The sequence below is a fragment of the Echiichthys vipera genome (assembly GCF_963691815.1).
Source record: "Echiichthys vipera genome assembly, chromosome: 10".
Classification (NCBI taxonomy): Eukaryota; Metazoa; Chordata; class Actinopteri; order Perciformes; family Trachinidae; genus Echiichthys; species Echiichthys vipera.
In genome coordinates, this window is record NC_139835.1 from 23,352,902 (window position 1) to 23,372,555 (window position 19,654).

The 19,654-nt window shown below is 45.4% G+C and overlaps 1 protein-coding gene across 1 annotated transcript in view; it reads right to left on the bottom strand.

Moving 5' to 3' along the window:
* Positions 1–2,685: 2,685 nt before the first annotated feature.
* The window catches only part of LOC310952632 (cyclic AMP receptor-like protein A), a 47,281-nt gene continuing 30,312 nt past the window's right edge, over positions 2,686–19,654 (bottom strand). Inside the window, exons 12-13 of the mRNA XM_083921296.1 lie at positions 10,820–10,967; positions 2,686–4,351 (exon numbers count right to left, since the gene is read on the bottom strand). Of these exons, the coding sequence (XP_083777422.1) occupies positions 4,184–4,351; positions 10,820–10,967 (316 nt within the window). The 3' untranslated portion in view covers positions 2,686–4,183. The remainder of the gene's footprint in view (positions 4,352–10,819; positions 10,968–19,654) is intronic.

A 19,654-nucleotide genomic window follows, 5' to 3' on the forward strand; every position in this document is an offset into this window, starting at 1 on the left:
TTTAGTAGAGTTTAGTTGGGGGCTTCTACTGGGGGGATTTGGACTCAATGGATGTTCAATATTTCAGGATAAAAAGGCACATATCTGTACCCTACAGGGGACTTGGATTTAGTGAAGGAGTCTGAGTGACATTCTGATCCAAACATGTATTTAACTGGACAAATTGCTCTAATTTTAGATTTTGACAAGCTGGGAGATTGCCACTGTCAGATATAGTACAAACTAGCAGTTAAAAGCATCTAAGATTACCCCCCCATGTAATCTGCTATATATGTTGGTGTCAGGCAGGTAAAATAGCATTAAAACCAATTACTAGATTACTCCATCACCTCAGAAGCCTTTAAAGGTCTTTGGAAACCACATGCTCACCAATGCCTCCAACTTCTTACAGTTCAAGACCTTACAATGGGCTTTGATAACCTTTTTGTCTCCCACATGTAGCGTTTACAGTTATTAAAAATGCCGCTGCTCCACCATTAATGAGGAGCTTTGTTCAGTGCCGCCATGAGAATAAAGGATCACAGATTCAAGGTCTTTGTCGAGAATGAGGAATCAGGAAAAGTGATATTTTATAACCTGTCTTTTTTCATTTTTGTCCATTGTGCAATAGAAATAACTACCTGATCATTTGAAAATGTGGTGTTTGTATACTGGTGGAAAAATGACTTATTGTTCACCTTTTATTTTATCTTACAGTGTATGTAACTCCCAGCTTACTGACTGGCTGGATTAACCTGTTTGGGGGTCCCTGGGGCAAGCATTTGCTGCTGGCCCCTCTATAATTACTAGAAAGTGAGTGGCATGTGGTGAACATGGAGCTTTTGGAGCAATTAGTCCTTTAGAATAAAAATAATATAAGTGGCTCAATCTTGGTTTTTCTGCATGGGGCCTTGCAAATAAAATTAACAGAATCAAAAAGATATATGCCGTAAAATGCATATATGATATATATGCCTTTTATATGTGTCACTGTTTATGCTGGTGTTTTTCTTAGTCAACAAACCAAACTGTTTAAAAACTCATCAATGAGCCAAACTGTTCCACAGAATCCTGTTTGTGTTTCCACAACTGGAAACAGTCCCCGACGAAAGCACTCTTTACTTGTTTGAGTAATGTTTGCTCAATTATAAACAAAAAACGCAAAACTATAAATATGAGAGCTGTTGTTAAACATTCATTTCACGTTAAAGTGAAGTTTGAAGATCCTGAAAGATGAACGCTTTGGTCTTTCTCTGGATTTGTTGTTGCGAAAGTACAGAGCAACACCAGACTTTGTCAGGGCTGCAGCACATTTGCAGACCCGTTGAGTATCTTTGGGCTTTGAGCCTGACATTAACTTTTGTATTTCAAGTTTTGCTCAAATGTCAGTCCTTTATCGGCAAAAAGAGGGTGATTCGACACAGTTTTGCAGGCCCTAAAGCTCCAGTTCAATATCAACAGCCTAGAGCAAACAGCTAATTAAAACAGTAGATGTAAAGAGCTACACAAGAACTTCCAGTCAATTATTTATACTTTTAAGACATCATTCATGCAGGCTGTAATCTCCCCATTAACCTTCCTCAGCCTTATATTTACTGTAAGCGCCGGGTGAGCCGAATTTAGGAGGGGTTATACCCTCCACCACATCCCCGCCTGTAAATACTGCTGGAGCTCTAATGAACAGCAGACGAGGCTCCCGAGTCCCGGTGGAAGCCGCGCAGAGGAGCGACACGCAGCCATCGGGCCTGCCTCGCTATCGCTCCGAGGTGACAGAGCTCCGGCTTGTTTTTCAGAGCTGCTGCTGTTGTCGCCTCCCTCCCTCCCTCCCTCCCTCTCTTCCTCTCTCTGTGCGTCACAGCTAGGTCATGGCCGGACTCCAACACTGGCTCCGGTTTCTCGAGCCACACGCACGTGCGCAATGACACAGACACACAGACACACACACACAGACACACACACACACACACACACACACACACACACACACACACACACACACACACACACACACACACACACACACACACACACACACACACACACACACACACACCAGGAGCACACAAACACTGATCTGACAAATGATAGGGTGGCGAGGCGAGGCGAGCTAATAGTAGGCAGTGCGCCTGCCGACATGCCCGTGGGCCGCGGGTGTTAAATTGTATCCAATTACGGCGCATGCGACGATACGAGGGGGGGGATAATAATTCTTCTTGCGTGACAGAGAGATTCGCTTATTTCCCGCGCTCTTCATATGGAGGGGGTGCGGGGATCGAGACGTTCAAAGCGTCTATACGGGAGAGCCGCGGAGGTGCGAGGAGGGGAAAGTCTGGTTTTCTGGAGGACGTGGCGCGCATATTTCATTAATCAAAATCCAGTTAACCAGATTTGGAGGCAGGGGCCAGCAGGGTCCGACCAATAATTAATATCCATTATTTAAGCAGCCCAGGTCTAAAAGACGACTTAACACACACACACACGTGCGCGCACGCACGCACACACACACACACACACATACATTCATACATACATAAAAAGGACACTTCAAAGGAGGCAGGGAAGTGGCACGAGGGAATGAGGCATCGCATCAATGTGAAAATGAAATAAACACGCCCAGTCTCAGCTTTGTTATGAAATGTCTCTCCTGCTCATTTATTTGATGGAGTGCACAGTCAAGTAAAACCATCGACAGTGCCAAAAGAGGGGCACGGGCACCGGCACGGTGCAAATGTGTGTTGGTGTGTGTGTGTGTGATACAGTGGTGGAGGCTCTGTGAACTGCAAACTAAAGTTGCAGTCTGGTGTCACTGACGCCCAGCAGAAAAGTTCAACAACTCAAGGGTAAAAAGGGTCAAGTGTGGGTTCATTAGTTCAACTTGTCAGAGAGACAGCTGACAGCCGGCAGCTCGCACCAGACAGTGATGAAACCACCTCGATGTGTGGAAAAAAACCCACACGGGCTGGGGTTGAATATAAAGCGACTCTATTATTCTGCCAATCACACCTCAGCTTTGTCCCCGCAGCACCACTGACAAGGGCCATGAGGTGATGAACCACCAAAGGCTGTTGCTATGCTGTGTGTGTGTGTCCTCGTTTCCAACCCGCTTTGACAGGCGCCTTAGAGAGAGCACGTGTGTGGACTAATTTTTTTTTTTTTTTTTTTTTTTTTAGTTGTTCATAAGGCTATATGTATTGAATCGGCTAGACTGTCACGGAGGAGCAGCAGGTTTGGAGCGAACTTCACATTCCAGTCCGAGGCACGTACAAAAATAGAGTGTACACTTAAGTATATACAGTACACTGATAAATACAGTTTAACAAACAAATGTAGTATTTCATAAAAATACAAAAACAGCAATACTTGTGTGAAAGTGGCAACAACAATAATGTCATATGCAAAGAGAAAAAAGAGAAAAACCAATACTGTCAGTTGAAAAAAGGGACTCCTTTTGGACTTATTTGCCCGGAAGAGTCATCTTCACTGTTTTTTAAACTCTTCATGTATTTCCAGTGTACCCCTCCCCCCCATCTGGAAGAAAATTGTTCAGAACCGGGATCAATCTCTGCATAGATGCTCTCACGTCTGACACACAGGGTGCTTTTTTAAAAGGCCTGCTTTTCACCTTATCCCTGCAGAGAAGTGAAAAGGTAATTGCTCTGAATGCTAAACTAACACCTTGTTATGATTGCCTTTCAGACGTTCTTTAGAGGGTTTTTTTCCCCTTTCGTTTTTGTGGTTATGCCAAAACGCTGCAGAATACAGGAGTCAAGAAGGCAGTGCAGAGAGGGGAAATCGTTTTAAGACCTTTGGGATGCGGCAGATGCCTTTAACATTAGGAGGATCTTTAGAACTGCTCCTTTCTTGCTCCTCTCTCTTGGTAGTATTGCAGAGAGCTGCAGCTCTGCTCAGTGTGTGTGCGTATGCGTGTGTGTATGCTTGTGTGTGTGTGTGTCTGTAAGATATTAAATAGTAAAGGATGGGGATTAATAATGGAACCTGACAGCTCATCTCCGCCTTCTATCTGCCCGACTGTCCCCCCAATCTTCCCTTATATTCCCTCCCTACCTCTTGTTCTTCCCTCTCCGTTTCTAATCCGCTGCGTCTCTCTATGGCTGCGACCCTCCTTTCCTCCAGCTCTTTTTTCTCTCTCTCTCTCTCTCTCTCTCTCTCGCTCTTCTTCCCTCGCCCTCTCTCCATCTCTCTCTCAGGGCCCTCGGTCTTTCAGGGTCATGTCAGGAGAGTAGAAGAGCACATTGGTGTCATCATCGTCGTCATCGCTGAGGTCGACCAGGTCAGCTTGTGTGTAGCGCACCGCCCCAGGGTGGTACTCTCCGATCCGAGTCCTGTCACACAGTCGTGACTGCAGAGCCAGCTAGAACACACAGACACACAGCAGAGTTTGAAATAAACACAGACTGTTCTTACTGGTGTAGAGAGTATGTTTATCATGAAAACGCCGCCTGTCTCCCCCCCCCCATGCTGCAGCCAATAACGGAAGAAACAAACCACTGAAAGGGAAGAACATGGGTAATTTACACGAGCGTGCCAATGAAAATGACTAACTGGAGAGATGATGAGTTTCGGGAAGTTCATCGTGTAAGAGCAGACATCGACATCGTTTGACAAATTCAAGGAATGGCAAGAGACTCGGTTGTTCACGACCAAATTACGAACCGGCTACATGAACGCAGTTTAATCCACGTAATGTCCTGTCTCCTGTGTCCTGTCTCCTGCACGCTCTACCCAGTGCCACTCCTCGTCCAAACCAAAAAGACTATATACTGTGAGTGAGCACGCGTCTGACATGAACAATCTCCTTTTGTGTGCGTGTGTCCAGACAATGGTCGCACTTGATCAAACATCTTCCGGAGTTCATAAGAGAAAATGGCTTTACTAAATGACTCATCATGTGAACAACTGTGAATGATTTCCGGGAGACTATCTGAAAATGTGTGCCGTTATCCCCATATTTACCCTATTGCCTCTACCCCCTCTTTATGATGGCCAGCTTGTTACCGCCTTCAAGTACGGCTGTTCAGGAAAAAAAAAATACAAGCACTTTGTGACAACACATCATACACGCTAGTTCTTTTCTAGCATAACTCAACACTTGTTAGACACAAGGAGAGAGCCTGCTACTTTGAGTTTGTGTGAACAGGGCGTTATATTGTGAAACAATGACCTAAGCCTGAGAGAGGACAGACTTTTTCTGGTCACTTATTTCACATTTCAGTTGAATGGAAAGCACACAATAAGGGTGTGCTCAACCTGTATTTATGCTGGTTTTGTCAGGGGACTTTAGAACTGCTGTATACCTGGTTAACAAGTAACATTTATGACCTGCAATCAAAAAACGATTTCATGTTCATTTAGTTGCCTGACAAGTAGTGAATTTGAACTGTTTTAAAACACAGTGAGGGTGATAACAGAGAGCAAAAGGGGGCAGAATGTTTAAAGTAAAGCTGAGACTTAGCAGAGTACCAGGCTGTGGCCACTGCTCCTACACCTACATATGATACGATACTATACGATACGATATTACTTCACCGTCATAACAAGTCTGGAAATTGTTTTGCATTGCAGCAGCTCCATTTACAGCAACACAGAAAAGACGAAAGAGACGAGAAAAGACAAGCATTCAGAAATCAATACAGGACCCAAAAAAACATACATTCAACATTGCAATATCGGAAGACAACATCATATTCAACAAAACTAGGGGTGGGTAAAAATATCGATTCATCAGTGCACTGCAATATAATATTTCCCAATTCAATATAATTCAGAAAATCCTGAAACTGAGTATTTCCGTTATTGAAGCCCTAGTCAAGTGAAGGCACTGTGGGCAATGGCGTAGTATGTGTATTTGCGTTGTACAGAGGCCCCATTTGACTAAACAACATACATTCAAACCATACTGCGGCCGAAAGCAGGTAGCAGCAGCAGGACTTTCACCTGAGTGCGGGGTCCAATTCCGGGGTGGTGGTGACATGGATGTACTAAACCAAACCACGGTCTATGGTCATGAAAGCTTGGTCATGACGGAAAGAACGAGGTCTCGGGTACAAGCGGCCGAAATGGGTTTTCTCAGGAGGGTGGCTGGAGTCTCCCTTAGAGATAAGGTGAGAAGTTCAGCCATCCGTGAGGAACTCGGAGTAGAGCCGCTGCTCCTTAGCGTTGAAAGGAGCCAGTTGAGGTGGTTCGGGCATCTAGTAAGGATGCCCCCTGGGCGCTTCCCTAGGGAGGTGTTCCAGGCACGTCCAGCTGGGAGGAGGCCTCGGGGAAGACCCAGGACCAGGTGGAGAGATTATATCTCCACACTGGCCTGGGAATGCCTCGGGATCCCCCAGTTAGAGCTGGTTCATGTGGCCCGGGAAAGGGAAGTTTGGGGTCCCCTGCTAAAGCTGCTGCCCCCGCGACCCGACCTCGGATAAGCGGATGAAGATGAGATGAGATGAGACGGTCTTGTTTCTATTCCTAACCAAGTGGTTGTCATGTCTAGACATAACCGTTACCTTTTGTAGGCTAAAATCGGTGAAGTAACAATGTTTTTGGTGCGTTGTCGTCGCAGACCACTTCTGATCCAGCAGCTTCAGCAGTCGAATTCCGGTCCAATTTCTCTGCATAACTTTTCAAAAGTCCTACGAACCTGTTCATGAAGTAATTTTAATAGTAATAATAATACTACCTACTATCTTTTCTTAAGTTCTGTTGGGGTCAGTTTGTTCTAAACCAGTACAAACATTGCACACATTATAATTTAATAATTATCAGAAGGTACTCTAATGAACTATTGGCCAAAAAGTTTTCGTACCAAGATCTAATACTGCTGGTGATTGGCTGTCTAATGTTACACGTCATAGAGGCATGCAGGAATGACGTGTACCTTACACACAGAGACTACAGGTGCTGACTACAGTGTGCGCTGTGGATGTGTAAAGGCGCTGAAAAATAAAGATCCGCACCTTAATTTCTTTGTTAAAATGTATTTTATAAAATAGGTATCGAAAAAGTGTTGCTCAGGAACTGGTATCAAAGTCAAGGTGTTGGTACCGTTATCAACATTTTTTTTAACAATACCCAGCCCTTCTGTAGACACACATTGTTTTCACACATTTTTTGTTTTCCAAAATAGCAAACTTAGTATGGATGAATTGTAAGATTGCAGCGGTAAGATTGCAGGGATTGGGAGCAGCTTTTTCCTTCATGCACACTTGCATACATACAGAAGAAGAAGAAGAAGTAGTGAGGGGTGACCTCATTGCAGAGCCACAGGCAGTTCAAGCTGTATGGCTTGAATGCAGATCAATTTAAGGGAAGGAAAGAGGGGAAGATGGGGGAGAGAGGGAGCGAGAGGGAGCGAGAGGGAGAGTACACAGGTGGAAGGGAAATGCTACACAAAGAGCGGCAGAAATAATGTAAGAGAGATAAATGCCAGAGATGCTGTAACACGGTGAGAAATAATGTAAGAGAGATAAATGCCAGAGATGCTGTAACACGGTGCAGGCAACAGAAGAGGCATGGTAACAGGAACACATACAGTACAGCGTGATAGAGATAGTGATAGGAAGAGAGAGGGAGAAGGAGAGGACTGCGAGGAAGAGAGGAAAAAAACAACAGAGGACTAGATGAAGCAAGATATACGAAAGAGTTTACACGCACGCAGAAAACCAGGTTACTGACACAAATCTGGTTACGTAGGTAATTAGACACGTTTATGTGCACTGTAGTAATCTGGTTATTGTAACACCCTTGTATACATGCAGCAGGTCAGTAGTCAGAGGAGTAAATGTACGTTTAGGGCGCACTCACACTGTCCTTCCGCACCGGGCCCCGGGCTTTAGGGTACTTGTCCCCCCACCCCTCTCCCCTGCGCCCCAGGCCCGTTTGTACTCACACTGCCTGGGCCTCGCGCAAATGCTTCTTGCTGTCCATACGTCATCACGCCGTAACACGTCACACGTCACACGCATTGATTGCCGTCATCGCGATGCGTCGCTTTGTTTACAAATCTTTCCATAGACCTCTGAGTTTTTGTGCGTCCGTTGACAGTTTTTGAATATTTTCATCGACCAAATCTGCAGTAAACACTCCACCTCCGCATCACACCAACATGAACCCTTCGCCGCCATTGTTGTTGTTGTTAAATGTCCGCGCATGGTCCCTCCTTCTGTCCGAACAGGCGCACATAAATTACGTCAGAACCGTCGTAGGCCTTGTGCTCGTACACGTGCGCGCGCTCGTGCTTGTACATGTGCAAATGGGCTCTACAAAAGCCCACCTCTCTCAGGCGGCCGTGGACGGCCCGCTGTCCGCAGTTATGCGCGGAGCGGGTGCACTCACACTGCTCAAACGCACTAGGCTTTAGCTGAAAAAACGGTTTTGGCCCGGTGCAGAGGACAGTGTGAGTGCGCCCTTAGTGGACGTTTCAGTTGCTTTGGTTTGATCTTACTTTTTAATTCAATAAACAGAAAGAGGGCACTATTTTCCAATGTCTCCAAACCATTCGCTCATGATTGTGGTCTGCTGAATTGCAGCATGAAACACAAAAGGCAGTTAATTGAACTGGAGAAGCTCTCTATTTGACCCAACGGAGAAAGCAGAGACGAGCAAGCGTGAGAGACTGTGGCGCTTTTCTTTTTATTTGAAAAAGTTATCTTCAATAACATATATAATAACAGTCATGTGTGAATTCATTTTTACTGACCACCACCACTTGCTTCAATGTTTATGTTTTTTTGTTTTCCGTGCAGAAGCTCATTTCTCATTATCACTAAAGAACCCGAAAAAACACAAAAAAGGACAGTAACCAAACGACGACATCATTTGCTCACTATCTGCGTTGGTAAAGCAGCCGAGCAGAAACATCACAATTATTCACATGTTCATGCAGATAAATTGAATACCGAATTATGTTAAATCATGGGTAAAAGGTTGGCCAAATTCACCTGGAAACTGGCCCCGACACGGCCCTACTGCAGCATGATTTAAGACCAAAGGTGACGATGGAAAAGCGACTGGCCTTGGCACCAGCGAGCTCGAAGCTAATCCCTTTAAACGCATGTAAATGCACTGCAGGCAAACAGAGAGAGAGAGCGAGAAAGAGAGAGAGAGCGAGAGAGCCAGAGAGCCAGAGAGCGAGAGAGCGAGAGCGAGAGAGAGAGAGAGAGAGAGAGAGAGAGAAGGTAGAGTTAGGATGGGCGAAGTAGGGTGGGGGATGTCTGGTACGAAAGCGCAGATTTGTTGCGTTGAGGGAGGAAGGCTTTGACGGTGTTACAACCCCCCCACCACCACCACCACCACCACCACCATCATCACTTCCTTCTCTCCCTTACCTCTTCTCTCCCCCACCAATCTCACACCTGATGTGTGGGGGCTGCTGGGACTCGCACGCCAAGATGAATAACAACCGGCTGTTAGTCACGATAGAGCACGAACACACACGCTGCTTGTCTCTCTCCTTCTCCCTCCCTCTCTCTCTCTCTGTTGTCTTCTTTCTCACCTTCTCTCTTGTCTGCCTCTCTCTGACACACACAAACAGTATTTTCTCTGTGATTTACGAACACATTGAGATTCCATTTTACTTCTCTGTCTCTCTGTGTCTCACGCTCCTGACTCACCGCACTGCAACATTGACATTTGGGTTGAAGGTCATACCACACATTCCAGTCTTCCACATTGTGCTCATGACCCGTTATCAGTGTGGCTGGTGACGGCTAGTAGGTGACAATGTGTGTGTGTGCGTGTGCGTGTGCGTGTGCGTGTGCGTGTGTGTGTGTGTGTGTGTGTGTGTGTGTGTGTGTGTGTGTGTATGTGTGTGTGTGTGTATATATATACACCCGTGAACTAAGACCACAGAGACGTTTTTTTCTTTGCGGTTCAATATCAGCTCTGGCTCATATCCGCAGATACTGCCAATGTTTGTAGATTGAGACAAATCTGTGGAGAACTGTATTGATTGAGGTGTTTATTGAAATAAAACGAATGAGGTTTGCGGTTCATATATAAAAACATCACCTGTTTGGTCATTTTTACGTTTCCATAAAAACTCACTTGGCGAAAGAGATTTAAAAAACGAATAATTTTAGTGATCTGTAATTCACTCACACAATTAAATATGGAGATTTTGGTATCAGACCCAGCAATTACTTTCTGTGTAGGTGATCCGTGAACACGTGGGACAGATGGTACATGTTAATTTGGAAAGTTAAGAAGTCTAATTACAAATTCTGGAGCAAGAAACTCGGGAGAAGGCTAAAAGCGATGTAAAAAAAATAGTTTTTGTAGGATTAGCAAATCAGTTAAGTTAGAAAAAGTATTAGGGTTGCTTGAACTATTTCTTTTTACAAAGTGGTTATGAAATACAGATGCATTTAAGGGCTACAACTAACAGTGATTTTTATTATCAATTGAGCTGATTCTTGATTAAACGCATCGTCAGAGAATAGTGAAAAATGCTCCTCACAATTTCCAAATACCTACATTAACATATTTAAATGGCTTGACCCAACAGTCCAAAACAACAAGATATTCGGTTTACGATCATGTAAAACAAATTACTACTTATCAAGTCCGTTGCCAATTCATTTTCTGTCAATCACAACTGAGTGGCTGTAGACACCTAGGGCTGTTGCCCGTCAAATATCTCCATAATGTAAATACAAGTGTTACAGAAATGTTACCAAGTCCAACCTGGTCAGCTCAGCAAAGCCACTTTATGGAAAAAATGACATGGGGACGTAAGCATGACATGATCAATAAGTTGAATTCCAAACACATTTGCGTATTGATTTTCATGCCTGAACGGGACTATAGATGTATGTTTGTGCAGCTGCTGTACCTGCATCCCAGTAGGGCTCAGTAGGCTCCACCAGTCCCTATCCAGGCCAAAAACAAAGGCATTCGCCAGGCCGTGGAGTGGTGCAGACATGACGTGCAACAAGGTGAGCGAGAAGGATGGATCCTGTGGGTAGAAGGCATTATGGAGCCTGTCGGAGCAGAGCGAGAGAGAGAGAGAGAGAGAGAGAGAGAGAGAGAGAGAGAGAGAGAGAGAGAGAGAGCAGTATTAAGTTCATCCATATAAAAAAGTTGTAAATAAAGAGACAACCTGCAAGGGAGCTTCAGAGGTGAGGATGGAGTAATTGAAGGCGAAGTCAGTAGGAGTAGAAAGGCAGCAACGGGGGGTGAAAAAAGGGGGAAAGACAGCGAGAGGTTGATAGACAGAGAAACAGAAAGAGGGAGAAAGAGAGGGAGAGGACAAGTGAGTGACAGGCTGAGGGACAGGGTGCGAACAAGAGGTAATGAGAGCGAGCAGCACAGGCAGAAAAAGAGAGGGGAAGAGAGAGGAAAAGGGGAGGGCGAAAGAGCGAGTGAGCTTTATATCAGCGTTTAAGAGCCCATTAGGCAGCGTGAGACGGCTGGGCTGACACATTCTTGGCTGCCGCCTCGACAGCACGCAGCACTTTACAAGGACAGGGAGAAGTGTAGCGCTCAACTCCCTTCCTCTGCTTCTCTCCCCGTTCTCTCATCTCAGTTTCCTGCTTCTTCTGACCACAATTTCTCTATCCCACCGTCTCCTTGTTTTTATTCTATGCATGTGTCCTACACACTGTCTCCCCCTTCTACAAAATACCTCGCATTTCTCTTGCATTCACGCTCATTTGTCTGGATATTTCATTTTCACCTAGACTCTTGAGAGCGATCCTCGATTCTTTTCAATTCCCCTCCCTGTTCCTATCTCTCTGGAAGCCTGGGGCATGACTGGAAGGAGAACCTGATATTGTGTGGTGTGGCTGCAAACTAATGGCTGCCTCCAAGAACGATGCCGCCGAGCCATTAACCCTGGATTAACCCTGTATTAGCGCTGCTCGTCGGGTTAGCTCGCCACTAATGTCTTTTATTGATCTATTAGCGAGAGAATCAAACTGCGCACAGCTCACAGCGTTTTCCCCGTGTACGGTGGTCCTGGGTTGGGTGTGCAGAGCGAACTAAGTGGCCTTGGTGGTTGACCTCAGGGTTGAGAAAGTCATCCCCGAGCTACTTGTGCCCCGCAGGGAGGCAAGATACAAAACCAACCATTTAAGAAAAAGAACCACTGTTTGTGGATACAAGGAGTTACATGAGACACCGCAGTCACTCATCTGTTAGTGACAGTCTGTGCAGTCAGAGGATGAGACATGCCTCCGGCTATTTAAAATGATAATGATTTTGTTGAAATCTTGGTAACAGCACGACAGTCGTGCTTTGAACCATCCTCCCCATAAATTATTTCACAACAGTGGAGCCAACTGCACGCTTTGCACATCTCTGAATAGACAAATAGCGACGCTACTACATCCTTATCCAGGGTTCCACCATCAAATTCAAGGACGCAATTAATTACAATATAATGTTTCGTTACACTATTCAAATACAGTTCTATTCCAGCAGCCCATTGCAAGAAAAAAATGATTGGAAACAAAGACGGTAATGTTATCAACAGACCTGACTAAAATAACAACACGATAGCCATATTTCTTTCAAGCATAGAACTTTTAAAATAAAGATTAAGTTCCAAAATTATTTCAAGTGTAAGTAACTTCCTAAAAGACAGTAAAACACATCAATACAATAAATAATTTAAAAAGTAACATAGCGTACAGGGACTGGTAGAGGCTTTTGGGAAATGTAGTTGTAGGTCTCTAAAGCGAAGAAAATAATTGACTGGGGGGGGGGGAGGGTTATTTAAGAAAACATGCAGATCCAGGTAATGATGTCAGAGCTGATCCGCACATTTCTACTCTGTTGCCTATTTCCCGCCTGTAATGCTAAGCTAAACCAAACACTGCCCCAACTTTCATGTTTCATTGCTCTGATTGGTTGTAGGTCTATCCAATTGCGTCCAATGGCCTGTGCCAGTCTGCACCTGTTGAAAGCGTCCTTTGGGGATTGAAATTTAACTGAGAGAATCGAGACTAAAGGTGTGATACCGGCTGTTTAGGCTGTTGTATTTTGCCCAGACCTTCTGTCAGTGTCAAAAAGGCTGAACCCAAAGATTTCAGGTTTTAAGCATTTTTACTTTGTCAAACTAAGCAAGCACATCATTATGATCCTTTTGACTTCCCTTAAGAACCCAGCGAGAACAGCAGGTGAACAGCACAGAAAGTGATTATGGAGATTCGCCAACAAATCTGGTTATAATCCTCTCTCATCCTCTTTTGCAGCAAGAAGTTGTAAGGTTTATTTTCTACTAATCTGTCTCCATTTATCTTCCAACTACCCTTTGAAAAGTTGTCCTGGAGAAGGAAGTTTTGGTTTCCTTGGCTGAAAGTTGCAGACCAACCTGTACTGAGAAGCTTTCTGGGTAATGGTGTCAACTAAGTGCCTAAATGCAGCTCAAAATAAAACTAACAGTGCAGTGTAGAGTGGCGTGTCCTGGCACTTGTTGGAGTAAGGACCGTTTCAGAGCGGCGCTGCCTATTTTCTGGGTTAGCCTACTGCTGTATCTCCGAGGACCAGACCAGCTGCTGCTCACATTCATTTCACTTCCCATTAAAGGTGAAATAAATCAGGAGTCCCCACACAACCTCCTTAGAGACGCAGGAAACACACATACATGCACACGGAGGAAGTCAAGCGGACATGCATGAACGCACACACAACACTACATGTGCATGTGTGTGAAGGTGTGTACATACAGTATAACCTAGGTCATATGCATTGAGGATGTCAGGTGTAGAGGAAACGAAGTGGATGTGTGTGATTGTGTGTGCGTCTGCCACTGTGTGTGTGTGTGTGTGTGTGTGTGTGTGTGTGTGTGTGTGCGTGCGTGTGTTTGACAGCACAGCGGTGAGAGTGAGTGGGTCTGTGTGAAGGGGGGCTATTTCTGGCGTCTCATTTTTTTTCCTGCTGCCGCAAAGAAATGCGATCGGCGTCCGGGAAACGAGAGCTGGCAGCAAGCAATCATCTGCCTGCCACACACACGCTCACTCACACACTCACACACACACACACACACACACACACACACACACACACACACACACACACACACACACACACACACACACACACACACACACACACACACACACACACACACACACACACACACACACACACACACACACACACACACACACACACACACACACACACACACACACACACACACACACACACACACACCATCTCGCAGCGCCGAGCAACACGCGCCATGGCAACGGAACAGCCGCAATTAGAGGCGAAGAGCCTTTCCCTTCCATCGAGGGAGAGACGGAGTGCGAAATGAAAGGAAGAAAGAAAGAGCAGGCGGGAGAGAGAGAGAGAGAAAGAGAGACAGGAAGGGGCGGGGGGGGGGTGTCAGAGAAACAGCACCGCACAGGAAGGAGAGAGGGAGAGTGGAAGAGGAAAGGCGAACACGATAAAGAGGTGAGAAAGAGTGAGGCTGCGAAGGGGATCGAGGGCCGAGGGTGATAGAGGAGGTGGGGAGAGAGGAAGAGGAGGGGAAATGGGTGAAGGACTGAGGCTGAATGGAAAAGACTAAAGAGCGGAGTAGGCAGAGAGCGAGGAAGAGGAGGAGAGATATCCGAAAAGACAGATTGCAAGACATGAGCAAGACAAACAAAAGAGATTACGTGTGAGAGAAACCAAGATAAGCCGAGAGAGGGGAAAAGAAGGCGAGGAGGTTAGATAGAGAGAGAAGGCAGAGATGGAGAGACGGGCGGAGGCGTGTGGAGGAGGAGGAGGGGGGGCTGTTTCTCCTGTGTGAGCAGGGCTAATGAAAGATGAATGAGGGAGGCAGTGGTGGGAAGGAGAGTGTGGCTGCGGGCGATGCCTGGCTGAGCTGCTGTGAGCTCGTGTGCTTGTCGGGAGTTTGTGTGTGCGCAGCAGACGAGTGAGTCTCCCAGTTGGCTGACTGGTGTTGGACATATGGGATGATTTTTTGGTATACTGTATGATTGGGGAGCAAATGGTCAAAAACAATAAACACACTTACACGCTCATACACACACACACACACACACACATAGAAGCAGACATATGTAGCTTTCAGTGGAAGCCTGCTGCCACCTGTAAGCATGAAGTCAATCATTAGTACTCGCGCAGCGTCTCCGAGCCTTGCTCACTTATTCAGACCTTCCATCTATCATGCTGTCAGTCACTCTTTGAACCTGTCTCTCTTTCACCCTCCAGATTCTGCGCGAAATCCTCCATGCGCTTCCTCTCCCTATCTCTTCCAATATCCCACCCTGCCAGTCTAAAACACTTTCCAGCCATCACTTCCCCTCCTCCCTCCATCAGTGCTCACCTTTTTGTCTGCCTCTAATTGTTGTGCCGAACATCCTCAGGGCTGTGGGAGAGGCACACTGTAACAGCTTGGATGAGAACTACCTCCCAACAGAGGAGGGCGGCCAGACAGAGAAGTCATCCTGACCCTGATCGCACTTCTTCCTCTCTCCGACTGACTGACTTCTTTTTCTTTTTTTCCTTCCTCCAGACGAATCACATGCTTCGCAGTGCCAAAACAAGGCCCTAGTGATGCCCGAGGTGCTGCCGCTGACAGCAAATCTGAACTTTTCTCTGACTAAAAAGGATAATTCTGCCAAAACAAGCTTAATCCCTTAACTCTGTGAGGTCAGAATGTGATTCAATGTGACTTGTTTTAAGCCCTCCTGCCAATCTCTGGCTGTGTGTCCAGATATGACAAAGCATGGGTAACTTTTTTCCACTATAATTAGCATGTATATGCATTTTTTTAAACGTTTTCTAAACCCCCTAAAATAGGCACTAGACTCTTTTCCCATTGCCACTGGATGAGTGTGCCTTTCAGTTTTTTTGTATGTGCCGGAAAACCGGATTAGTAAACAGTAGAAAGCCACATGGAAGCAAGTGACAATGTTACCATGGTTGCTTCTTTTTTTTTTATATCCGTTACTTATGCAGTCTCTCATTCACACTTGGTGCTGATTAATCTGACACCATGTTCGAGGGCTGCTTGGGCAGAGATGGAATTTGTGGCAGAGATGACAAAGATTTGCAGAAGTTACAGATTGAGGAGATATGCATCATAGCATCACGTAAGAAAAAGGGACAAAATTAGCATCTCCACCCAGGTGTCATGTTTCCATCACTGTCGATCGGAGCTGGAGCGGCTAAATACCCAACTTCTGTAGAGTAATTTGTCCTGGGAATTTAGCCAATTGTAACCATTCTCATTAAAGACAATAGCCAGATGTTAGTGGATGGAGGTGAGTTTTTGTCCAATGGGAAAGGGGTGTTATTGAAGCCTAACCATTGTTCACTTTGTTGGGATTTATATACTTGAATTCTAAAAATGTATGACCACCTGTGGTGATACTAACTGTAGTTACTAGTTTTTCAGAAAGCTTTTAGGCATATTAAGACAATATGAATGCATCGGAAATTAAATTTGGGACTTTTAACAACATTAACAGAACATTTTAACACCAATATGACAAACATTTTCTCACAAGCAGACACTAGGAAACAATAACCAGAAATTGCCACAGTTCATTAAATTCTAATTATGCTTCATGATGCTTTGGGGCATGATAACCCTTCATCAAATTTGAACTAAACAGAGTAAACTTATTACATCCAAACCCTGCAACGCATGATACGGTCTCTCCAGTTTTAACTCTCAACCAGTTTAAGCAACAAAGTTCTAAATAAATACACTTTTAAGAGCTGAAACCTAATGACTGACATTCACTAAGTAGAAAACCGGACATGTGAATCCGATAAACTGGTTCAAACGGTTCTGCTGATTGTTCTCTTGTCTATTGTGCATGTGGGGTGACCTTTAGGGCAGCAAAGACAGAGGACAGGCCTTTCATTGTCCAGTGACAACATGTGATCAGCCACTGAGATGAGCATAAAGCTCTAATGCTTGTGAACTATCTTTGGGAATATGATGTACTATATGGCTATGGACATTTGCATGATTATAGGGTCAATATGGGGATTACTTTCACAGTTACGGGTATGACTCCCATTATACACACACGGATATACAGCACGAACAAACACGCACTTTTTGGCAACTGTACGTGTGAACAAATATTTCTGGAATCAGGTAGAAACACAAAAAGGCATCCACGCTGTGCAGAAACACACACGCAAACATGTGAGCGCGCACGCACATACTCCAACAGACAAAGAGGCAGACACAGACTTTGGGGACCGAAGCGGCTAACGTTCACCAACAGAACAAAACACAAACAAAGAGACATCCTGTGTTCCTGGAACACAACACCACTCAGTGCTGGGAGCCACTCGCGCTCGCACACACACACACGCACACACGCACACACGCACACACGCACACACACACACACACACACACACACACACACACACACACACACAAACTTATATATATGTATACACGCACAAAATCAATTAATTGTCCATCGCTGTGCATGTGTTCCCTTGCGCCTGATTCATGTCCCAGCAAGTGTCTGTGTGTCCAGCGACGCCACTGGCTGTGACTTTGAGTGTTGGTGCACGTGAGTTTATGCTTGTAAGTGTGTGAGTGTGTGTGTGTGTGTGTGTGTGTGTGTCACAGAGAGAGAGAGAGAACGAGAGAGAGGGAGGGAGAGCAGATGATAGAGTAGGCTTTAGCGATTCCCTGGGGTGTGAGGCAGCGTTTACGGCACTCTCAGAGCAGCCAGAGTGATGAATATTTAAAGACGTGCCTGAAAGAGCAGAGGGAGGGGGAGCAGCGTATGTGTGTGTGTGTGTGTGTGTGTGTGTGTGTGTGTGTGTGCGCGCATGCGTGCATGGGTGGATGTGTTTGTTTGAATGCGCTTGTGAATGTGTACACATGCCTTAGTGTGTGTGAGGGAGGTTATCTAGTATCTCCTTTAGCATTTGCGTATGCTTGTGTATACCATATGCATGAATGTATGTGCCTGTATGTGTTTCGTATGTCTTTAAAGAGTATATGTAGCTTATATGTAAGTGTATAGGGACTTTTATTTGCGTGTATATATGAGTTCATATTTTTTGTCTCTTTAGGAGTATGTGCATTTCCATCCTATGTGTGTTTTAATGTAAGTATTTTATGTGTGCATAGTGATTTACATGTATGCAAATGCATATATTTCTTGGTATAAATACGGTATGTTCACCACGATATCAAATCCGGAGCATCTGTGTGTGTGTGTGTGTGTGTGTGTGTGTGTGTGTGTGTGTGTGTGTGTGTGTGTGTGTGTGTGTGTGTGTGTGTGTGTGTGTGTGTGTGTGTGTGTGTGTGTGTGTGTGTGTGTGTGTGTGTGTGTGTGTGTGTGTGTGTGTGTGAGTGTGTGTCCAGCCTCAGTGCGGTGCCTGCCCTGTGCGTGTGTTTGCATTTTCAGACAGTCCTGTAGGCCAGCGCTCTGTCTCACTAAATGGGGATGAATAGCAGAGCGTTGCTGCTGCTCAACGGGAGACGAATGGCTACGGGGCTCTCTGTCTCCAGTTACACACCGATCACTGACTGAGACACGAAAACAGAAAAGAAATGTGCACACATGGGCACACGCGCAGTAGGCATGGTCATAATTTCACCCAAATATTATCGAGGACACAAAGCCACATGCGGCTAAGCTATCACACAGGCAATCAGGCCATTCAAAGAGCTTGACATCTGACACCACATGCATCTTTCATTTTGGAGGAATATGTTATCTGTGTGTGAATAACAGTGAAGAAAATGTTAAAAATAATGATAATGTCATTAGAGCAGTCATACTATGCAGGTGCTCTCTTAATGTGCTAAATTCTAGTGTATGAAATCCTACTCAAATTTAACTAATCCTGTTTTTGGTGGAGATCAGAGATCAAAGCAACAGTTTTGCCTCCAAAAAAGCTATATGAAGCTCAAAACTTATTTTAGTAAACAAAGTAAATTGAATGTGAGGAGAAAGATAAATGAAAAACAGGCTCGCACAAATAAAGATGAGAGTTACAACCATGCATACTGCCGTTCAGCATCTGAGGAGCTCACTGGTTCAAGTAAACAAAATACACCACAAAAGTTATTGGGGTATACAGTACAAACCACACACCAGCCTACACACACCAAGGCACAAACACACATCCCTGCGTGCTGAATGCAAGATATTCCGAGAGGCGTAGAGACGAGGAACGGAAGGAAAGGAGTGTAGAAAGGAAAAAGAAAGCAGGAGTGTGTGTGTGTGTGAGAGAGAGAGAGAGAGTGAGAGAGAGAAAGAAAGAGCGTATCCTGGGATGCAGAATGCCAAACACTGTGAGATAAGAGTTAATGTATCCCCCCCACCCCCCTCTTCATCCCTCCTGTTTGGCTCTCTCTTTCTTCCTCCCTCCATCCATCCCTCCCTCCTCCTCCGCCTCCTCCCCGTTTGCTTTGAGGGATGAATAATAACTGCTGCTCTGAGATTTCCTCCCTCGTTTTTCAAAGCGCAGAACGGAGATGGGGAAGGTCTGCCTGGCCCGGGTTGCTCGTGCAGGCGCGTGTTCACGTACACAAAAGCAAAGGCACACACTGAAGCACACACAGACGCACGCACACGCTGTCTTGTTCTCACTGCTCGCCTGGAGCAGGGAAATCAGATCTCCTCCAGAGAAAGGCGGGGGGGGGGGGGGGGGGGGGCTGCTCAGGCACTGTAGGGAGCCCATACAAAAATCCCCTGCAAGCACGTATAGGCATACA